General features: G+C 39.2%; 2 protein-coding genes across 2 annotated transcripts in view; both read right to left on the reverse strand.

Moving 5' to 3' along the window:
- The window catches only part of lingo2 (leucine rich repeat and Ig domain containing 2), a 185,541-nt gene extending 170,209 nt beyond the window's left edge, over window positions 1–15,332 (reverse strand). Inside the window, exon 1 of the mRNA XM_077608854.1 lies at window positions 15,052–15,332. The gene's annotated coding sequence lies outside the window, so the exon portion shown is untranslated. The remainder of the gene's footprint in view (window positions 1–15,051) is intronic.
- Window positions 15,333–16,944: 1,612 nt separating this feature from the next.
- On the reverse strand, window positions 16,945–18,833 carry eif4ea (eukaryotic translation initiation factor 4ea). The gene is made up of 7 exons (XM_077609103.1): window positions 18,727–18,833; window positions 18,495–18,595; window positions 18,309–18,404; window positions 18,071–18,134; window positions 17,769–17,882; window positions 17,555–17,694; window positions 16,945–17,498 (listed from the first exon to the last, which is right to left on the reverse strand). Exons 1-7 carry the CDS (start codon window positions 18,742–18,744, stop codon window positions 17,384–17,386), a joined length of 648 nt encoding a protein of 215 aa, XP_077465229.1. The 5' UTR covers window positions 18,745–18,833; the 3' UTR covers window positions 16,945–17,383.
- Between the last annotated feature and the right edge of the window lie 184 nt (window positions 18,834–19,017).

Genomic DNA, 19,017 nt, shown 5'->3' on the forward strand with positions numbered 1-19,017 from the left:
TAAAGCGTTTTGATCGTCATCTCAACAAACGGGTGACATTCACAGCCGTATGTGGAGAGAGTTGGGGGGGGGATGAGTGCATCTATGAGTTGTGCTACTCTAATACCAACTACAGAGGAGACGGAAGATATCGCCGGAAGCGATTGGAAGAGAAGGTGGTGGGGGCACCCAGAGTAGCCCGTGGCAATTTGTGGAGGACATATGCCAGTTGAAGGCTTAGTCCTGGCAAAACATGCTGACGTGACTACTGGACCCAAATAGACCCTGTAAGGAGTTACAAACACCCCTAAAAAATACTAAATATTTTGTTGATTTATTTTTTATGGAAGTGACTCATCACACGAGACGTCTGGCACAGTCAACGGCAGTGAAAAAAATAGTATTAGCATTTGCATGCCAAAAAAGTGGACATGAGGAGAATACTATACTTTTAAGTTTTGGAGTGTTTCCACAATCAATGTAAATGTTGTCATGTAAGTTCCATTTGTGCTAATAAGCCAGCTAAAATACACCTTCTCGACCTCTACACTTCACAATGAAGATCTTGGAGTTTAAAGCGCTTGTAGACACTCAGACGTTTTACCTTTTTGAACAAGTGGCTTCTTAAGTTCGAAGAGGGGCATCAGGTGTTGGGACTCCAAAGTACTATACTTAAATGAATAATGGTCTCAATAAGCTTTGAGAGATTGTCTTTGTCATCATTTTTTTCCAGAGATTTAAGAGTCAAAAATGTAGGCACCAGTGCATCCAAATGATGCAGTGAATCACGCAAGTAGTCTACAATTTCAATTTGAAGGCATTTGACCTTAAGCTTTACCAAAATAAGAGGAAACTTCACACATTTAAAATGCCTTGTAAATTTTCTGACACTACATATATTATGCAGTAAGGGAGAAACCTCTGAATCCCAAAAAGTTGCAATTGGTGGCCTGACTCAATCAGATCAATCTACAATGTAATACAATTTTTAGAGAGAAAACAACTTGTACAAATGAATACTTTCTGCACTGTCACAGACAATCTCTCCAAAAACTTCCTTATTCCATTGACCACTAGTCAAGAATGTCCTTAACCAAACAGACCAGGTTTGCAATAAGAGCTGCTGTCGCAAAATTTTCCTCACCCAAGGATACGATCAACTACCTTCAAACACCTTCCTCATTCCAAACCTTGCAGTTGCCAATTCGTCTTTGCGCTTTGAATGCCCTCGGCATCACCCATAGGAGAAATTAGTCACGGCGGCTTTGCAGGCGAGGTCACAGCAACGTGGTCAGCAGCAACGTACCATTGTGGCTAGGACCGAGTGTGATGCCGCTAACAGATGATGATGGTTGTAGTAACAGACTTCAACCTCATGCCTGGAAAGTCAAGGCTGCCCATTTGCATGTGGTAATTCAGCATCCCTGACACCGCGAATCTATTGGGCTCAGTCAAGGAGGCATCGAATAACTAATAAAAGTGTGGCAGCGGATTAGGCTGAAGAGGATTTACGTGGCGGCTATCAGAGCTGCTTTAAATTAGGGCTACGTAGAGGGAGTGCCCGACTTAATTGGCTGTGATGGACGCGATGATGCCTGAGTTTGTTGGCCTGAACAAAATGTCCCCTTGTTGCCACAATATCCACACTTTGATTTCATTCATCACTGGTAAATAAATGTTGCAATGTTTCTGCCTTGAAGAAGTACAGAATATATCAAGTGCAGAGACGCATGTTCGAAAGAATAAATCTAGCAAGGAGATCAAGTTATTCCAGTAGCATTGTTAAAGTTTGTTTTGGTAGGACGAAATTGATTTGTTGTTTGTCAATAAAAAAAATAAAAAAAACTTTTGGAATCTGCTTGTAGCAAACCATATGCCAATGCAGGGAGGATTTGGGAATTTTTACCTCAAGTCTATACATGAGTAAGAGACCAATTATACATTGCCAACAGATACTACAGTATTTTCTTACAAGCCCTTGAGGTCTGTAAAGACACACAAAATAATGCAAGCCCAACACAGTATTGAATGATGAAATGAAATTCCCGCTGTTGAATTGACTTCACAGCTCTGCCAACAATAAAATATGTTGTACCCTACTGGCATTATTTCTATCACAGCAGGACATAGCCTGTACGCAAATTAAAGTGCTTCTAAGAATCCAATTTAATTATAAAATGTCAACTGTCATAACATCCATGTAAATGTGAGAGTACCCAATTATCACATTTATTTCAGTCCTCAAAGAGGTTCCTGTGCCACTGCAGTAAAATCACAGTTAGCTCGTAGTTATTAACGGACATAAAGATTTAATACTGTGCATTAAGGATTCAAAAGTATTGCTCCGATACCTTTTTTTTTGCTCTGAAAATGATTCCGATACCATGTTATCAGAAAGTGACCAGTAAATAAAGTAAAATTAACAACCTTGTGACAAAAATGTACTCATTGACACCACTAGACAGCCAATTCATTTAAATTAGGAGAACTGACTGGGAAAATTTATCTTTCACTCCCATTGAAAAATCCAGTTTGACTGGGACGCTTAACACCAGCAATGACAGTCCTATTAAGATTTTTTTTTCAATCCTTTTGTGTATGAAAGTTAACAAAATGAATAGGAAGTGCCAAAAATGTACAGGAAATCCCCCATGGGAGATAAAAATTAAAAAAAACAACCCCACCAAATTGTCCATTTCTTAATTTGATACCTTGGGTCATTTGCTTCTTATAGAACCTATTAAAACAGTAGATGTTTAATGCAATATAGTTGTCTTTTGTTTCTAAACATTACCTGGATTTTACAATGGGCTTTGCAGTTAGTCTCGACGGTAAAGTTCACATCAAATGCCTGCAATAAATGAGATTCTCGCCCAAAATAAGTCACAGCTCAAGAAAGGCTATTTTGTTGATACTTTGTGTCTCACTCAAAATAGCAATTATCATTCAGGGATTATAAAGATTGTTTTCCTTTCGGATATATTTTCAAATCCTTTTTCTGAAGGCGACTCGCAATTCGCTCGGTGTCAATCAACGACGAAAACTTTTGGAGGCGCTTTGTGAGCAAAAGAGCCATTTTTAAGTCAGCCGTGTCACCCAATCATACTGCTTTAGAGTGCAAATGTCTTTGTGTTGAGTCGGCTTTCTGATTGCGTTAAAGGCCAGTTCAAGTTGAGTGCGCTACTATAGAAGATGAAGACTGCATGATGAGCAATGCCTTTAGGGAAGGAAAGTCAACAGATCAATAGGATTATTGAAGAGGCGTCAAAAAAGGTTCATGTGTGACCTGAAGGTGTGGGCTGAAAACATGCATGCTCAATTTGAGGTTTGAGCATCCGTCTCTGACAACAGTGTGGTTGTCTTTGTTGAGATGAAGCAAAACAGTTTGCAGTATTACAAGAAACTTTCCCGTTTTATGGCAGTTGCTCAAAATTCGTCGCCAAGTTTAGCTCACAGCAAAACTTAAAAAGGCCCCAACTTTTTAATGTTTATCTATTGAAACCACCTAAAGCCATAACGTTACTGAGTCAAAAGCTAACCCCTAAACCTACCGTATTTTGCTGTTTAATATACCCCCCATTTAATATACCTGGGTATATTAAACGGCAGGGATATATTAAACGGCAAGGGTATATTAAATGGCGCACAAACGGGAAGGTACAATCCACTACGCACTCTTTATGCCGTGATGGGGTGCATCAACGTTTTGCAGACTAAAACTACTTACTGCTCAGGTTAAAACTACTTACTGCTGAATAAAGTCTGACTTGGAATTTTAATGAATTTAAGTATCTATAATTATGCCCCCATGAACTCCATACAAATCTTGCCAAAAAAGCTGAGTTGCCGTTTAATATACCTGGGTATATTTTTGCATGCTAATATACCTGGGTATATTAAACGGCAGGGGTATATTAAATGGTGCACAAACGGGAGACTCAAAAAAGCAAAAATCATTTAATATACCCAGTTATATTAAACAGCAAAATACGGTACTAACCATCATCCTACCAACCAGCTACAGTGTCTGCCAGTCACAGACTGAACTCACCCATTTGTTGACCCGCAAGCCGTGTGGCTCCAACGCCAGGCCGTCACCTTCCTGTCACCTACTACCTCACACGTCCTAAAACCACCAATCACACGCAACCATGGTTATTACCTGCCATTGGTTAATATTTCACAATGAAACGACCCCCTTGTTTTCGCACACGTCCGTTATTCCACAGCCGCCTTTTTTCCTGATAGTGAAATAATCCATTCTCTACCTGTGGGAGCTACTTGTCCCCCGTCCAATAAAAGCTTTGAGCGAGTCCACTTTAATCCTGACTTTTTTGCATGCTGCTGGTACACAGGTGGCGTTTAACGCTCTACACGAGGGGTGGCTCCGTCACGGAGGGGCTAATACAATCAGCTGTGCTTTATTCATGTTGTTTGTAGCCGGTATGGGCTGTGCCCTGAGAGAAAACATTGTGAGAAGGATACTTGATGGTGGATTTCTGCTCAAGTGTTTTGGTCCCCCAAGCCAACTGTTCTGGGTGCATTGAGAAAATAATGGGGCAGTTATGCCTTTTGTGACATCCTACAGGCACCACTAAAGATGACCTAATATCAGTTCCATAATACCGTATAGGGAAGAAAAAGAGATGTTAGTTTCGCCCTGTTTGGTTGACAGAATGAAAACGCACACTCTTACCTTAACACTTTTCTTTTATTTCTCTTGACTGTGACTCCAAGTCAAAATAAATTCACCGCTAGTATTCCCATTTAACACAGATTGGACATAGTCTCTCTTCTTTCCTCATGAAAGGGGGCTTGCCAAACCCAGTCAAAATGAATTGGGCGTTTTGCACCATCAATGGCACCCATTGAGTTTCCAACAAGTAGAAGAGTTTGGTTTGTTGGATTTTTTTTCTTTCCAAGCCATCCCTCCATCCACGTGTGTCACCATGACTCTCCTTCCCACCACCAAGCTCACAGAGAAGCCAGCCATCCATTCCCACAAATCAAATCACATTATATTGTCATTTTCCATCTTTGCCTCACACCATCAGTCTCCCCTCCTGTCATCTTCCTCCTGCCCATCTGAACCTCTCAGAAAGAAGGCATCAGCTCATCAAAAGATTGGGAATTTTCCCCATTTTCAACATGTCATTCCCAGCCGGAGCTCTCGGTCTCCTAAAACCTCTGTGCCTCGCCTGATTGCACCCGTGCTTTATGACGGGATGACAATTCAATGTCATTGCGACTGAAAGTTTGCCAGTCTACCGTGACCCGCTTCCTTACCTTTTTTCCCCCCAATTCACTCCAAAAAAAGGGAATGGCCTCAGTCTTGAAAATAGAATGACACACAAATAAGCCACTGACTCCATCAACATTTTTCTGTCTGGGTTAATGATTAGCCTCTATTTCAACAGATTTGTCACCATGGAAACATCTCTGGCATGAACAGCATGTTCTGTGTTGATAATGAGTCAAAGTTAAATAAATGTAAGTAAGCGTAGACTCTTCTGGCTCCAAGATGTGGACATCAAGTAGCTATATCTATATATTTGGCAGGATTTTCACCCGATAAAGACCAGTGATTCACTGATATCCTTTATAGGCTCCGGTAGATTAGATAGATTTAGGCCGATGCCAATGCTGGAACATATACAAAATATTTATATAGTCATTTGAATAGGTTATTTGTTGCATGGATGAACTAAAAAAATCAGTTATTTCATGTTGTGTTAAGATTTTGGTCGTGGAACACATTGTGCTTGAGAGTCCGCTTTATTGCAAAATGACTATTTGGCATATTAGATAAGGAAAGATTGGAAGAAAACATAAGAACAAAACTTATCTTTGTACAGCATAGCAACATTTAATGTCCACAACACGAACTCGTGAGAGGATTTGTCGGAGTGGGTGCATAAAGAGAAGAAGAAAAAAAGGAAAAAGTAGATGGTATTTTTGTTTTTCACACCTGAATACGAGAGTGGAGAATTGTCTACCCACAGTATCTTAGGGAGCATGAACTGATTAAGGCTGTGGGAGCTCAATGCTTTGAGATAAAGCAAAAAAAATGTACATGGAAAGGAGATTCAGTGCTAGATTTTTTTTTAAATCTTCTTATGTTTACACACTTCACATAGCGTCTTTCTAGTATTTTGTCTTTGGCACGGTGGCAGCAAATTTGTATAAAATTGAGGTTGGCGTCAGTCACCGGAGAAGATCTGCATGAGACACGCAAGGAAATGATGAAATTCCTGTTAAATTGCCAAATTTTACAGGGACATTTCTTTAATCCAATCACCGTCTGGATTAAAATTATCATCACATGCAGTGTTTTCATGGTCAGAAGAAATTATTTTTTGTAGACAGACTGAGCTTTAATTCCCAAAGAAATGTGTCCATAAATACATAGCCAGTCAGACTAGAAAAATTGGCTGAAATAAAATTAAAATGAAGTAGTAGTACCTGTTCTTGATTTAAATCGAGTTTACTTACGCAATCTAACAATTTTCATCCACTTGTAGTATTTTGCAGTATTATTTTGTTTTGGTTTAAACCCATTTTTTTTAATCACTGGTGTCTTTTCAAGACATTGTATTTATAAAAACAAATACAAAAGCAATTATATTTGTGACCTTATATAACTAGTTTATGTAGAAATGTCAATCCAGGGTGAGGACCTCTATTTTGTAGAGTTTTCATAATTGCACCTAATCGTATGATGCCTTGATTCAAATTCATTTATTCAGCTGTTATTATTTGGCGGAACAATTGACTTTTCGATAAAGTAGCGATTACAGAGAAGTACAGTGGGTTATTTATTTGATGCTTTGGCGGCTAAACAATAGAGTAGTCGATATCCTCCATTTATCTTTCAATCTAAGCAGTCACGCGGTTCCAGCTGGGTCCTCTTCCATGGAGGAATTCTATTTAAGACAGAGAATTTGAACAAATGGTCTTGTAGGAATACTCTATTTGTTCTAAATAAATAGTTTGGGTCAATTGAAAAGGTTATATTGTTAAAAAAAATCTGCCAAACAATGATAAAACTTTTAAAAATAATTATGTTGTTAGTGTGTCAACTAAAAAAACACAAACCTGACAAAAAAAAGACTTAACTGAAAACAGGCGCTTGCAAGCGAGTACGAAAATGATCTGTGACCCATCGCTAATGCCAAATCCAGAGCCCCGGAGCAGTGTCATTTCCCTAACGACAGCAAAGCGATATGATTTATCATCTCAACATAATCCTGATCGCCCACATCATTAGCAATAGCCAAGCCCTAATAATGCGTCCTAAGTCTTCTTTTGGCGCTCATTTGTCAAACATTTGAATCCCCTACACCCTGCGCAAACACGTGCCCGCAACTGAGATTATCAAGACCACGCAACAACATTGTACAGCACAGAGTCTAAGCTCTTTATTGGCTTCATCTATAAAAAGGATAATACCATGACTTTGCTTTCACACAAAATGTGTAATGAGGCGACTTGAACTATTCTATTTACTTCCAAATCATCCACACAAGTTATATGTATTCCATTGGGAAGAGGCTCTATAATCCTTTAATCTGCTGGACCCTTCAGCAAACCTTTACTGCAAATAACGAAAGTGTGAAAACACTTGCCACCAAAACTGTCTTTTGGAATTCAACCCTATCTTTGAGTTGAAAAAAAAAACTACTGCGTCAATATACTAAAATGGACAAAATGCTATTGAAGTTGATTTTTTTAAAATGATATTATGATACAATCTTCCTCAGAAGAAAAGACATTACTGAATACATGTTTTTTAAAAAGATGAATAATGATTTCATAATCTCTATAAAAGATGAAATATCATTGAAATAGCACCTCTGTATAATGAATAAAAATTACTGGTCTCCTAAAAATAAGACAAACTAACATTAAAGTGTTGCTTTATTCACCACATATTGCACTTACCCCCCATTTCTTGGATGAACAAATCAGGTAATAAGGGTGACAATATATTGATATGTTGATGTATCATTGCATTACTTTGCATCCTAATAGGTTATCAATGCTCCTCCCAAGTATCAATCTCAATTACTTTTGAAAATGTGTCACTGTTTAATAAAAGAACCAGCTGGTTGCAACAAATGTTTTCCAATGGACCTAAATTTTCCACTAGAATAGTATTTGTTACCTCTTTGTCTGCCATTGACAGCGCTAGTAATCCAATTTATTCTGACTAGGAGGGAGTGAATGAACATACGAGAATCCATGTGCCTGTGTGGTTTTGAGGAAAAAAACAAAAAAGAAAACAATAACTTGTGAATGAAAAGAGTAAGGAAATAGTTACAACCAAAAGGGGTGACTGAAGGTGACAAGTGTACTTCTCTTGGATATTTAACAAAAGCAAAATGTGTTCTAAAACAGCAGCTTTAAATGCATACCACATGCCCGCACTATCACGTAAGCATTGTCGGTACTGTGATATATGCAAGGGAGGCACCATGTTTATGCCAATTTGCACCTGAAGAGGCTTTTGCTGAGCAAAAAAGGAAAAATAATGCCGCCTAAAGCCACAAAAGCAGAGGACACCCCCCAACACACACACACACACACACACACACTTCTTTTCCACCTCACTCATTGTACGCTGCTTATCGTAAGCAGTCAGCGGTGTCGTCGTCTAAAATTAGCTCGTGCTGGCTGAGCACTATCTGGCCGAGATAGAATAAGGTTGCTCCGGTTGAGTATCGGAGGATGAGGGAGAAAAGAAGGGTGCCTCTGCGGCTGCATTATTAATCTCGAGAAGAAGGGGCTTGATACTTCCTTTTTATTCCTTTGACTAAAAAAAAGAATCGAAATAAAAGAAAGAAAAGCACATCTAAATGAGGCTGCCATCCTCACCTGTCGAGACTACGTCGAGAGAGACACTGGTGAAAAGCGCCGCCGTGAGGAAGCCGGGAAGAAACATGGCACACAAACCCAATGGTATTACTGGAGTACTGAGAAAGTTACCATACTGATATTATTATCAATTATTTCTTTAGCAACAATATCCACATATTTGATCCTAACCCCAACATTCTTTCCAAAACGATGTCCACAACGATGACATTTTCCTGAACTCAACCATTATTTCCCCTTTTAGCTGACTGTAAGTGTTTTTTTATGATTGTATTCAGGAGTTTTCTTTTATAAGGAAGTTGTATTTGGGATCTATGCAGGTGCCAGCCAGCCCTACATTTAGTTCGGCATTTATCATTAAACCCTGGTGTGAAATTATGTTTTTCAATTCAAACATAAAACCCAGTCGTCAAAACCTTGGTTTGGAACCCAATCACTTTCTTGTTACTACTGTACATTTCCAAAGGTTATTATTAGGCCCATACTTTGTTCCACCTTTATACTGGCTAGACTTCCACGTATCCATTTAAACCAAATACACTTAGAGCACACGGAATTTGAGACATTGAGCTTCAACCTACTTATCTGGGGCAGCCATACAGAAAGTGGCTGACTCAACAGCATTTGGACTGAAATAAAGCATGCGGGCTTGGGGCAGAGAGGATATGCAAAAGAGTAGGAATGTATAAATAAATCTGTTTTTCCTCTGCTATTTGGAGCCACTTACATTATCATATGGAGCATGGCGGGTCACGTTGCTGAGTGAGAATGACATTTCCTAAACCAGCATCCGTGTATATGAAAATGCCATCACAGCAAAACAAGAAAGTCCATCAGTGCAGCATTCACAATTTATGAATTACTGCAAGCCGAGAAAGACCAAAGATGTACCTAAAATAAAAAAAAATGCCAGCAGTGGCACTGTATCTACCAACACAATGGTGACCAGGTCAGGTGGTCCAGGACTAGAGATGGCTTTTCCAAGCTAAAGCTAGCATGAAAAATAAATGACTGCAGCAAACACAGTGGCTGATGCATGATTAATGTATGCCGTAATGGAAAAAGTGACGAACAAATGACACAGAGACCCTTCACCCATGAAAACGTCTGCAGGAACACAGCATGTACATATAAAGTCAAAGAAATCCCATCCAATAACATGACAAACCCTAATTCTTATCCTGTACCGTATTTTTGCAGCAGAATGTGACCCAGCAAGGAGACTGAAAGGTTACGCAACATGCAGCATCTGAAAAATTCATCTCTGAAAGACACTTTTTCTTTGGCAACATAATCTAGTAAATAAGTTGATCATGAAACAAATGCCAAGACTGTATGACTGAAAAGTGCAATTTTCGCCTGTTTGTCTTATATTGCAACATTTCCCCTTTATAAACAAAGAGGTATATACACATATATATGGGGAAAAAGATTATTTGCAATTGAGGGGCCGAAAAAGATTTTGGACAAATTCGTCTGTACTTGTCAAGTCAACTAAACAGAAGCCCCCCTCCAGATCAACAGGGGGCAGAAAAAACCCAATCAGACCAAACTCTCCTTGCTTCCTGCCTGAGGTCAAAGGTCATAGCCAGTATATAAACTCAGTCGTCCAGCCATCCAGCCTTGAAAGCACAAGACAGGCAACCAAGGAACCAGAGATACCCTTCAGTTCCCGATCATACGCAACTGGTAGGATCAAATTTAAGTATCACTTAGATTCTAGCTGATTGAAGCTCATTTTGTTTCTCACAACCATAAGTTGTATAAGTTGCATTCTATGTGCTTTCCTTTAACTTGACTGATGTCACATGCTTCCTTTTTCCCCCTTCTTTAAGGTTTTCAACCTAATCCTTTCCTACCACCACAAACTTCAATAAAATTGTAAAACCGAGTGAAAGAATTTGAGTTGTTCATGCTCTGAGAAGATTGGGGCCTTTTTCCAAGTTGGGGCAAAAAAATTGAAGGAAGTACACAACAACTTGACAATTCCATTGACAATCGATTTATCAATTAGAGAATTTACATATAAAGTACACCTACTTTCAAAATTTTCGAGTTCCGAAAAAAGTTCTGGAACCAATTAATTTCTTAAGGAGAGGCACGGCTGTATTGGTACTGGTATCTGTGCAACACTGAAAATAATTACGCTCTCGGGTCTGCAATACTCTGTGCCTTCCCACATCCAGCACCATTTCAGAGAGGAGAACATAAAGAAGATTTTTTAAAAGGAAGGAATTAAAATAATGTGCAAAGTAAAAGATGAAGCAGTTGGTCAGGGTTAGTTTGGCTTGTGGTCCTCACGCACGGCGGCCTACATAATAACGGGGAAACGAGGAAATTTTCTGGCTCTGAGCTGGAGATAAAAGGGATTTGTAAGGCTATGTAAGTACAGAAGAGGACTCGGGAGATCGATCAATAATTAATTTACTTTCAACAGTCAAGGGCAATTAACGCACTTTTTTTTTTGCCCATTACCCACCTAAAAGGGGCGACGTCCGAACCCCTTAATCTAGCAAAAGGTTGTCACAGTGAGGGATTACATAGCTCACAGATCGATTTATCTACGCAAACACAGACAACACCGGCTCTTTGTAAACCGCTAGGACTCGGCTTACTGGCATTTGTGAATAGTTATGTACCGGCGTGGAACATGCGGTGGGATCATATTATTCTTTATATTGAAGAACTTCAAGTCCTTTTTTGCTATTTGAAAATCCAGCCCTTCAAGGCAGTTTCGCTCGGCTGCATGAAATTCGGCAAATACTGTCTATCATGAGAAAATCTACAGAATACGTCAATACGCAAGGCTGAAAATAAGAAAGGCTGCCTTTTGGAGTTACATATAATATTGGTCTATTATGGTGATACTTTTTCATCACATTTTGGTTATTGACATACTCCAGCCAAGAATTGATATATAGTAGTTTTAAGAAAAATGACTCATTGTTAGATAAAAAAACAAACAGGCTGTGAACAAAAATGTCCACTGCAAAAGTATCTGTTAACGCACTGGCTGCCATTGATGGCACTAGATGTCCTATCGTTTTAGACTAAGATGCAAATGATCAGTGGCCCAGTCTATTCAAAGTGGATTGGACATCTGCCACCATCAACGACAGGTAAACTAAGGCTGCCACAATTGATAGACTCCTCAATTAGGAAATTAATCTACTTTGAGTATAATAAACCATTTTGCCATTGTTGACATCAAAATTGTTTGACCTATTTGTTTTATTTTATTTATTTATGTATTTTAACCCACTGTTCGCCTTTGATGGGACTAGATGGCCATTCCAATTTGACTGGGAGGGGCAAGTGAATATTTTCTCAAACTACAATGAAAAAACTAGAATGGACATCTCAATAGGACTAAAGATTGAGAGAATATTAAAAACCTGTTTGAATAATTAATTTTTACAGCGGCATGTGTAGCTGATGGCCATCTTGGGTAGGGAGACCAGAAGTTGGAAATTAGATCGCCTAGGGCACAAACCTTATTTTTTAGTACCCCCCCAGTACCGATGTCATTTTAGTGCTGTATCAGTACTGATACTAGCATCGCTTTTTGTGCAACGCCATTAATAACCACAATTTTCGTCAGCACTCGAAGGGTAATATTCCAGACCAGTTGGCGAGCCGCGTGGCAGCCGTATCTTTGTATTAATACAATCAATAATTAACTACATGAACCCCCCCCACTCTTTAATGATAGGAGCAGCTGTGTGTATGTCTATGACTGAGTGGAGGAATCACACCACACTCTGGCGCTACCACTTAATTAACTGTTAAATAAATTAGCATAGAAAGAGCGCGTGCTCACGTCGCCGAATGATGTCTTGGGCTCGGATTCATTAAGAGTCCATCTACACCTGCCAATTCTCCAAGTGTTGGGACTGCAAACATTTTATTAGTTTGGTCATAAAAGAAAATGGAAATGCCTCCTTTATAGACAAATAGACCATCCTGACAGAATCTGTTTGATCACCATGGCAACAAACTGTTCTTTCAGTGTGGTGGGTTTTCAACTTTTCGACAGCATATCTTAATGCATGTGAATTGTGGTTATAAATAGATCGCTTAGGCAACGTCGGCCAGCCGCTGGCAGGGGATCGCTTCTTGGCACCGGGTTTAGGTGTGGGCCACAGGCCTCGGACTCAGGACATCTGGACAGCGACCAGCTGGTGATGCAGAGGAGGTGTGTGTCCAAATTATATGTGCATGAGTGTCGTTGGTATTTTTCCAAGCAAAATGTTGCTCTAATTCTGAGTTCCAGCACCTAAGGGTTGTTCTACTTTCAAAGTACCACTGTTAAATGCATTTTTCATTGGGTTTCAATTATTGTTGCACCAATACGTCACTAAAATGAGATCATCTTGTGTCACGGAATACTAAGGAGGAGACAAGTTAAACTAGAGGGGGGAAATTACTTCAATATGGGGCTAGTAGACCACAATATTTTGTATCTCAATGTTATCGATATGCTCCCAACAAGAAACAATATATTTTAAAAAGCTGTCACTGGTTAATGGAGGAAGCAACAGACTTTTATATACTATATTATACTTTTACTGAAGTGTTTGTTAACTCATTGGCTTTGCCTTCCGGTGAAATTAAATTGGGCATCGAGGGTTGTCAATAGCACTCAAACACGACCATTCAAAGCCAGTCCTTCCATTATCATGTGAATTGTCCATCTATTATTGTCAAAAGCAGCCAATGACTTAGTCCATTTGTTTGTTGGAATAATATTGCGATGCTGTATTTATTTCCAGAAATATTGCCACTGAAATATCATCTCAATCTGTGAGGAAGGGCATTTATTTGCGAACGATTGTGGGTGCAAATAATAAACACTGTTTATTATTTCCATATAAATATAGCCTGTGTTTATCTTTGATAGTTGTATTGTATGTTTGAAAATTGTATGTTTTTATCTGACCCAGGAATAAATCATTTTTGTATTGTCATATAGTGAGATGATCGTTATCAAACTCGGGTTGGTTCGCGGGCTGCATTAACATCAACTCGATTTCATATGAGCCGGACCATTTTAGATATATTTAGATTTGTATCTATTTATTTTTTTAAATCGGATCAAAATTACTGGATCAAAACCACAAAATATTCATTTTTTATAGATCTAAAACAATATTTATTTGAGCTTTTTTTCTTAGCAAATGAAAACATCTAATCATTTGTTTTTCATTTCAAAAGGAAACTAAATATTTTTTAAATATGTTCAATAATAAAGTGGAAAACAGAAAATATACAGAAAAAAGTATTTAAAAATTGCAATTAATGATTTAAAAAGGGGAAAGTCAGGAAATATAATATACATCAATAATCTGCATCTGAATTTGATCCTAAAACAGAAATTCAGCACTCATGGTTTACTTTGTCGGGCCGCACAAAATGATGCGGCGGGCCAGATTTGACACCTGTAGTCTAATGAATGTTGTGGGGAGGATTGCCTGGAAGCGTTTTGTCAAAAGGACGAGAGCTTAATAGAGAGGACCGGCAAAATGAGACTTGTCTCCGCTGTGAACATTTCACCCCAGACTGTTAAGTCAACTGGCTATTGTAGCAGACTGGTCATATGTCAAGTTGGTTGGGTTTGAAGCTGTTGCGACAGGGGTCGGAAACCACTTTGACAAAGAGATCCATAAACCATTCATATTTTCTAATGTTATTTCTTGAGATCCATTCTCAGAAGTAAAAATACATGAAAATGTGTGATTTTTTGGGGGTCATTTCACCACTTTTTAAGTACAAAGCCTCTGAATTCTTTTGACAACATTGTTATGCTGTTACTAATAAATCAGTCAGTATCAATGATATCATGCATGCAGAAGAGTAATAAAAAACAAAATTATGATAAAAGTGGTAAGAGGTAGTGTCAACGCCACAGTGATGCTCCTAATAGTACATTTGCTGTGTCACCATCGATTTCCATATTTTACCTCACAGGTTAGTGGAGAGCCACATGCGCGCATGGAAAGAGCCACATTTGGCTCCCGAGCCATAGTTACCTACCGTAGAGTTACGATGTAACCCAAAGGCACGTGTGGCACACAAGTTACTCATATTACAGGCATTAAAAGAAAAAAATACAAGTAAGCTTTTTAAATAATTGCATCTTAATATGTTTTATGTAACCTTACATTCAATCAACGTTTAAAGAAATTGGTATTCGCCTACCTTACGACGAAAGTCGAAATTGTAGGCGTCTTCATCCATTGGGCTGAGCTGAGATGATGGCCTTTAAACTGGCGTTGTAAAGTCTGATCAACGATCTCTCATCGTTCCAACGAACACATTTGCTCCAAAAAGTTCGAGATATGCCAAGAAATCAACCGGAACGCCATATAGTGGATATGCTGCATTATTATGTTGCATTAAAGTGCTTAATTGTCCAAATCGAGCATGATCATAACTTTCCCAAGACGCCGAATCGTGTTGCGTTCACGTGATCATGCTGCTTTCAATCAATTTTTTGATTCAGGTGCGTGTGTGTGATGTGTGAACAAGCAATTGGTTACAAACAAGACAATATTTTCAATCACGGAAGTGAAACATTACACCACTGGGTGGCGAATAAAATAAAAAAAAAGGAAAATAAACTAAATATTTTAAAAAATCAATCGAAACACACTAATTGTAAAAGAATAAGAAAGTTTTTAAAAAAGTGTGGCCCGTCTGTTTTTTAATCTAGTAATGGTATTTTTGTGGAGGGGGGTTCGTGTGTTAGTATAAATGTTTGGAAGTCCACGTAGCCTAATGTTTTGACTGCCAATGACGGCTTTAGACGTCTTTTTCGATATTTTACCAACGTTTTATTTGATTTATTTTTTGTTTAAAGCAATCAGTTTCAATACTGTCGTAACATGTATTTCCCAAATTGGATCTTCACCAGCAGCACTTTATATTAAGTGGATGTGTTCCATATAATGGGCCATGGAGCATCATCTCCAGTCCTACTTGAGCGTGCATGGAGTCATCAGATGCTCCCAGAATAGGATTTGGCAAACGAGAGGATTCAAGCATGTCAGACAGTGGGATGACAACATTATTTGCGACCGCAGGACACCGTCAGCATCCGTACGTTTAATAATCGACCCGCTGTGCCCAGATCGCGTTGTAGTTCGCCGGGGTGGCTGTCGGAGTACACGAAGGGCGGGGGCGTACACGCGCCCACTGTGGATGCGCGTCGGTGTCATGACTCAAGAGTGCCGCACAAATAGATAGCGAGGCCTTGCAGTTGCAGTCCCATCACCACGCACACACACACCTTTCCTCCTTGTCCCCCCTTCGGTGTGACGCCCTGGAGCTACCGAGCGCCAGCTTGACAGTAGCCCGAAGCTGCAGGGGATGTGTACTGTAGATGTTATTGTTGGTCGGAGGAGACTAAGTAGGGGTAGAGGGCGGGGACAGAGGGGGTCCTATGGATAAATAAGATGCCCAGCTGCTATTTACAGATATCTCGTTTGCCAGCATGCAACTGAGAAGAGCTCAGTGGAATTCCAATTTCCAACACACAAGTGAGGGTCTGATTTGAGGTGCCGAGGGGAAATTGTAGAGCTATACTGGCACCTGGTGAACTGTTCAAAGGACTGCAAAATAAGGCTTCCCATATTTCGCAGAGATAGAAAATCAATGATTTGGATTATTTTGGTTTCAGCTGAAACTTAGGTGGTTAGCATTTGTTTGTAATGCTTCCTTGAGAGGCTGCATATTAAATTACAGACTCAAATGCAAAATAATTGCTAGCATGGCTTGGCAAGACAGTTCGTACTGTGCTAGATTTCCAATCATTAATGTCATCCAATTATTTTAATTAGTTGTATGAACAGTTTGTGCAAAACAAATTTGCTAACCACTCCTTTAAAGTATTCGAGGTTAAATTAGTACTTGTGCATTATTCAGGCATGAACAGAGTTAAACAAATCTAGAATGTTCTTTGCCATTACTGAAATATGATATTTCTTAACAACACACTTAGCAGGGTAAACCTGGAAATGAAATACTGCACTGGGCAAGATCTATGCTGGTAAAATAATTTGTCTTGTCACAAGCTTGTCAAAACAACAGTACTTCACTTTGTCCTTTTATTTTCATCTCCTGTGTGCAGAGTTACTTTTCAGGAACAAGGGTATCACAACTATTGATCAAAGCTGAAATGAAAAACAAGATCTGAACAAAACACAAATTGACAATGACAAAAATAACCTCAGTATGTTGCCTTCTTCAATGCAGGCCTTCACATCCGAGATGACAGCCTATTTACGTATCAAATAACTTAAATGGTGCACAGAATAACATGAAAATATTGCTTCAAAAATATGCCCGTCTGTAACTATTCACATTTTGTACACGCAGCTTAACAAAAAGTTCTACCTGGAAAAAAAATGTGGAAAAGTAAACAGTTCTCAATGGAGAACGTGGCAATGTCATTATAGAAATATACCAACAAAAAGCCATAAAGTGTCCACAAACTCTTAGAAAAAACAATGACGAACGAACATCAACGTCATTAGGCGACAAACTTGTTCTTGGTAGAGGACCCGCTTTTTGTGGCTGTGTCGGCGTGAGACTGGTAGCCAATGACCACTGTAGGAGGGACGCCCAACCTCTCTTTGTAGACCCGCCTAAACCCAAAAACAAGTTCAATGACACACACAAAATATGTCAGCCCTCTTCTTACCCTATGTGGGTGATGGCCTCCTTGTTTTCATAGTCTGTGGTCCATATGGCAATCTTGTCCCCTTTAGCACGTACATTGATGACTGCACCGCACACATCGTCGCTGTGGTCCTCAAACGCTTCCCCCACGAGACACAGGAGCTGCGGCAAGAGGACTTTTACAGTTCCACATGACGGACTGCGAGAGAGGGCACGACTTGGGGAACTTAGTTTACCGTCTCCAGCCAGAAGCGATCCAAGTCGGCTTTGCGCTGCTGCTTGGACAGTGTGATAAGCCAGCGGCCACCTCTACGGTTCCTTTTGTCCTCCCACATGGGTTCAATCCCATCCTGTGATCATAAAATTGCCTGGAAGATCATAAAATTGCTTGGAAGATCCCATTATTATCAAAGTGTACTAGCACTAATGGGATGGTGTCTCCCTCTAGCGGTAATTGAAAACTAATTTCCGGACAATAATTGAGTTAAAGCTTTAACAATAAATAAGACATTTCATGGCGTTCATAGCATATTCCTACCTTAAAAAGTGAATAGTCACAGCCAGACATCAAGTTACTGGACAGCTGAATATGGTTATAAAGCCTGGCATGGAATAAAGGACAAGTTTCACATTAAATAAGAACTAGAGATAGGCAAAACAATATAGAAGCTTGTCTCTCTAACAAACCACAATGTTTCGACTTAAAATGACAGAGGTTGTATCATTTTTTTTAAAGAAAAATGCTGCTATTGCAACTTAGTAGTGTCATTACTTACGCCCAAAAGTCTTCAACGCTGTCAAATTTGGAGATGAGTCGGAGGTTGGCTTGCCACGTTTTGCTCTTGTCATTTTTGAAAAACCAAAGAGCCCACCTGCACACACACACACGCACGGTATTCTTATTCAGAGGGCAAAATCTATCAGACAAATGCAAAAATAGAGGACTAAATGTTAGTTCTTACGTGTTCTGTAATGGATGTTTGATGTAGGATTGTGGACTTTCAACCAGTTTCTGAAGTGTCGTGGCATTGTCTTTCTTCTCAGGCTTTGTGATAGAGGCTACCTAAATAACAAGAGGGATACCTAAACATTTTCTGCCATCGATATGCTCAAGAATAATGTGAATCATAGAAAACTGAAACTGAACGTGAACCGTAAGGCATTTTAAGTATCGACGTCCATAATATCACTCACCACTAAGGCAGTCGCCATTTTGACGAATCTTCCATCCGGGGATTATTTTACCATTAAATAAATTGATTGGATCAGCTGCGGCGCAGCTCTGCGCACGCGCATTGACGTGCCGTAACTATACCTGAAGAAGCCTCGCAAAATATTTTATTCATCATTTGTTTTGTAAAATTTAATTACTATTGAATGATGAATTATTTTTAATGTTTATGTGTGTTAAAACAAAATGCATTCAAAAATATTTATATGTCCCTTAACCCCTTCATTCCCTATTCAATTCCTGATTTAATGTTA

The sequence above is a fragment of the Stigmatopora argus genome, chromosome 9 (genome assembly GCF_051989625.1).
Source record: "Stigmatopora argus isolate UIUO_Sarg chromosome 9, RoL_Sarg_1.0, whole genome shotgun sequence".
In the NCBI taxonomy this organism is placed as follows: domain Eukaryota; kingdom Metazoa; phylum Chordata; class Actinopteri; order Syngnathiformes; family Syngnathidae; genus Stigmatopora; species Stigmatopora argus.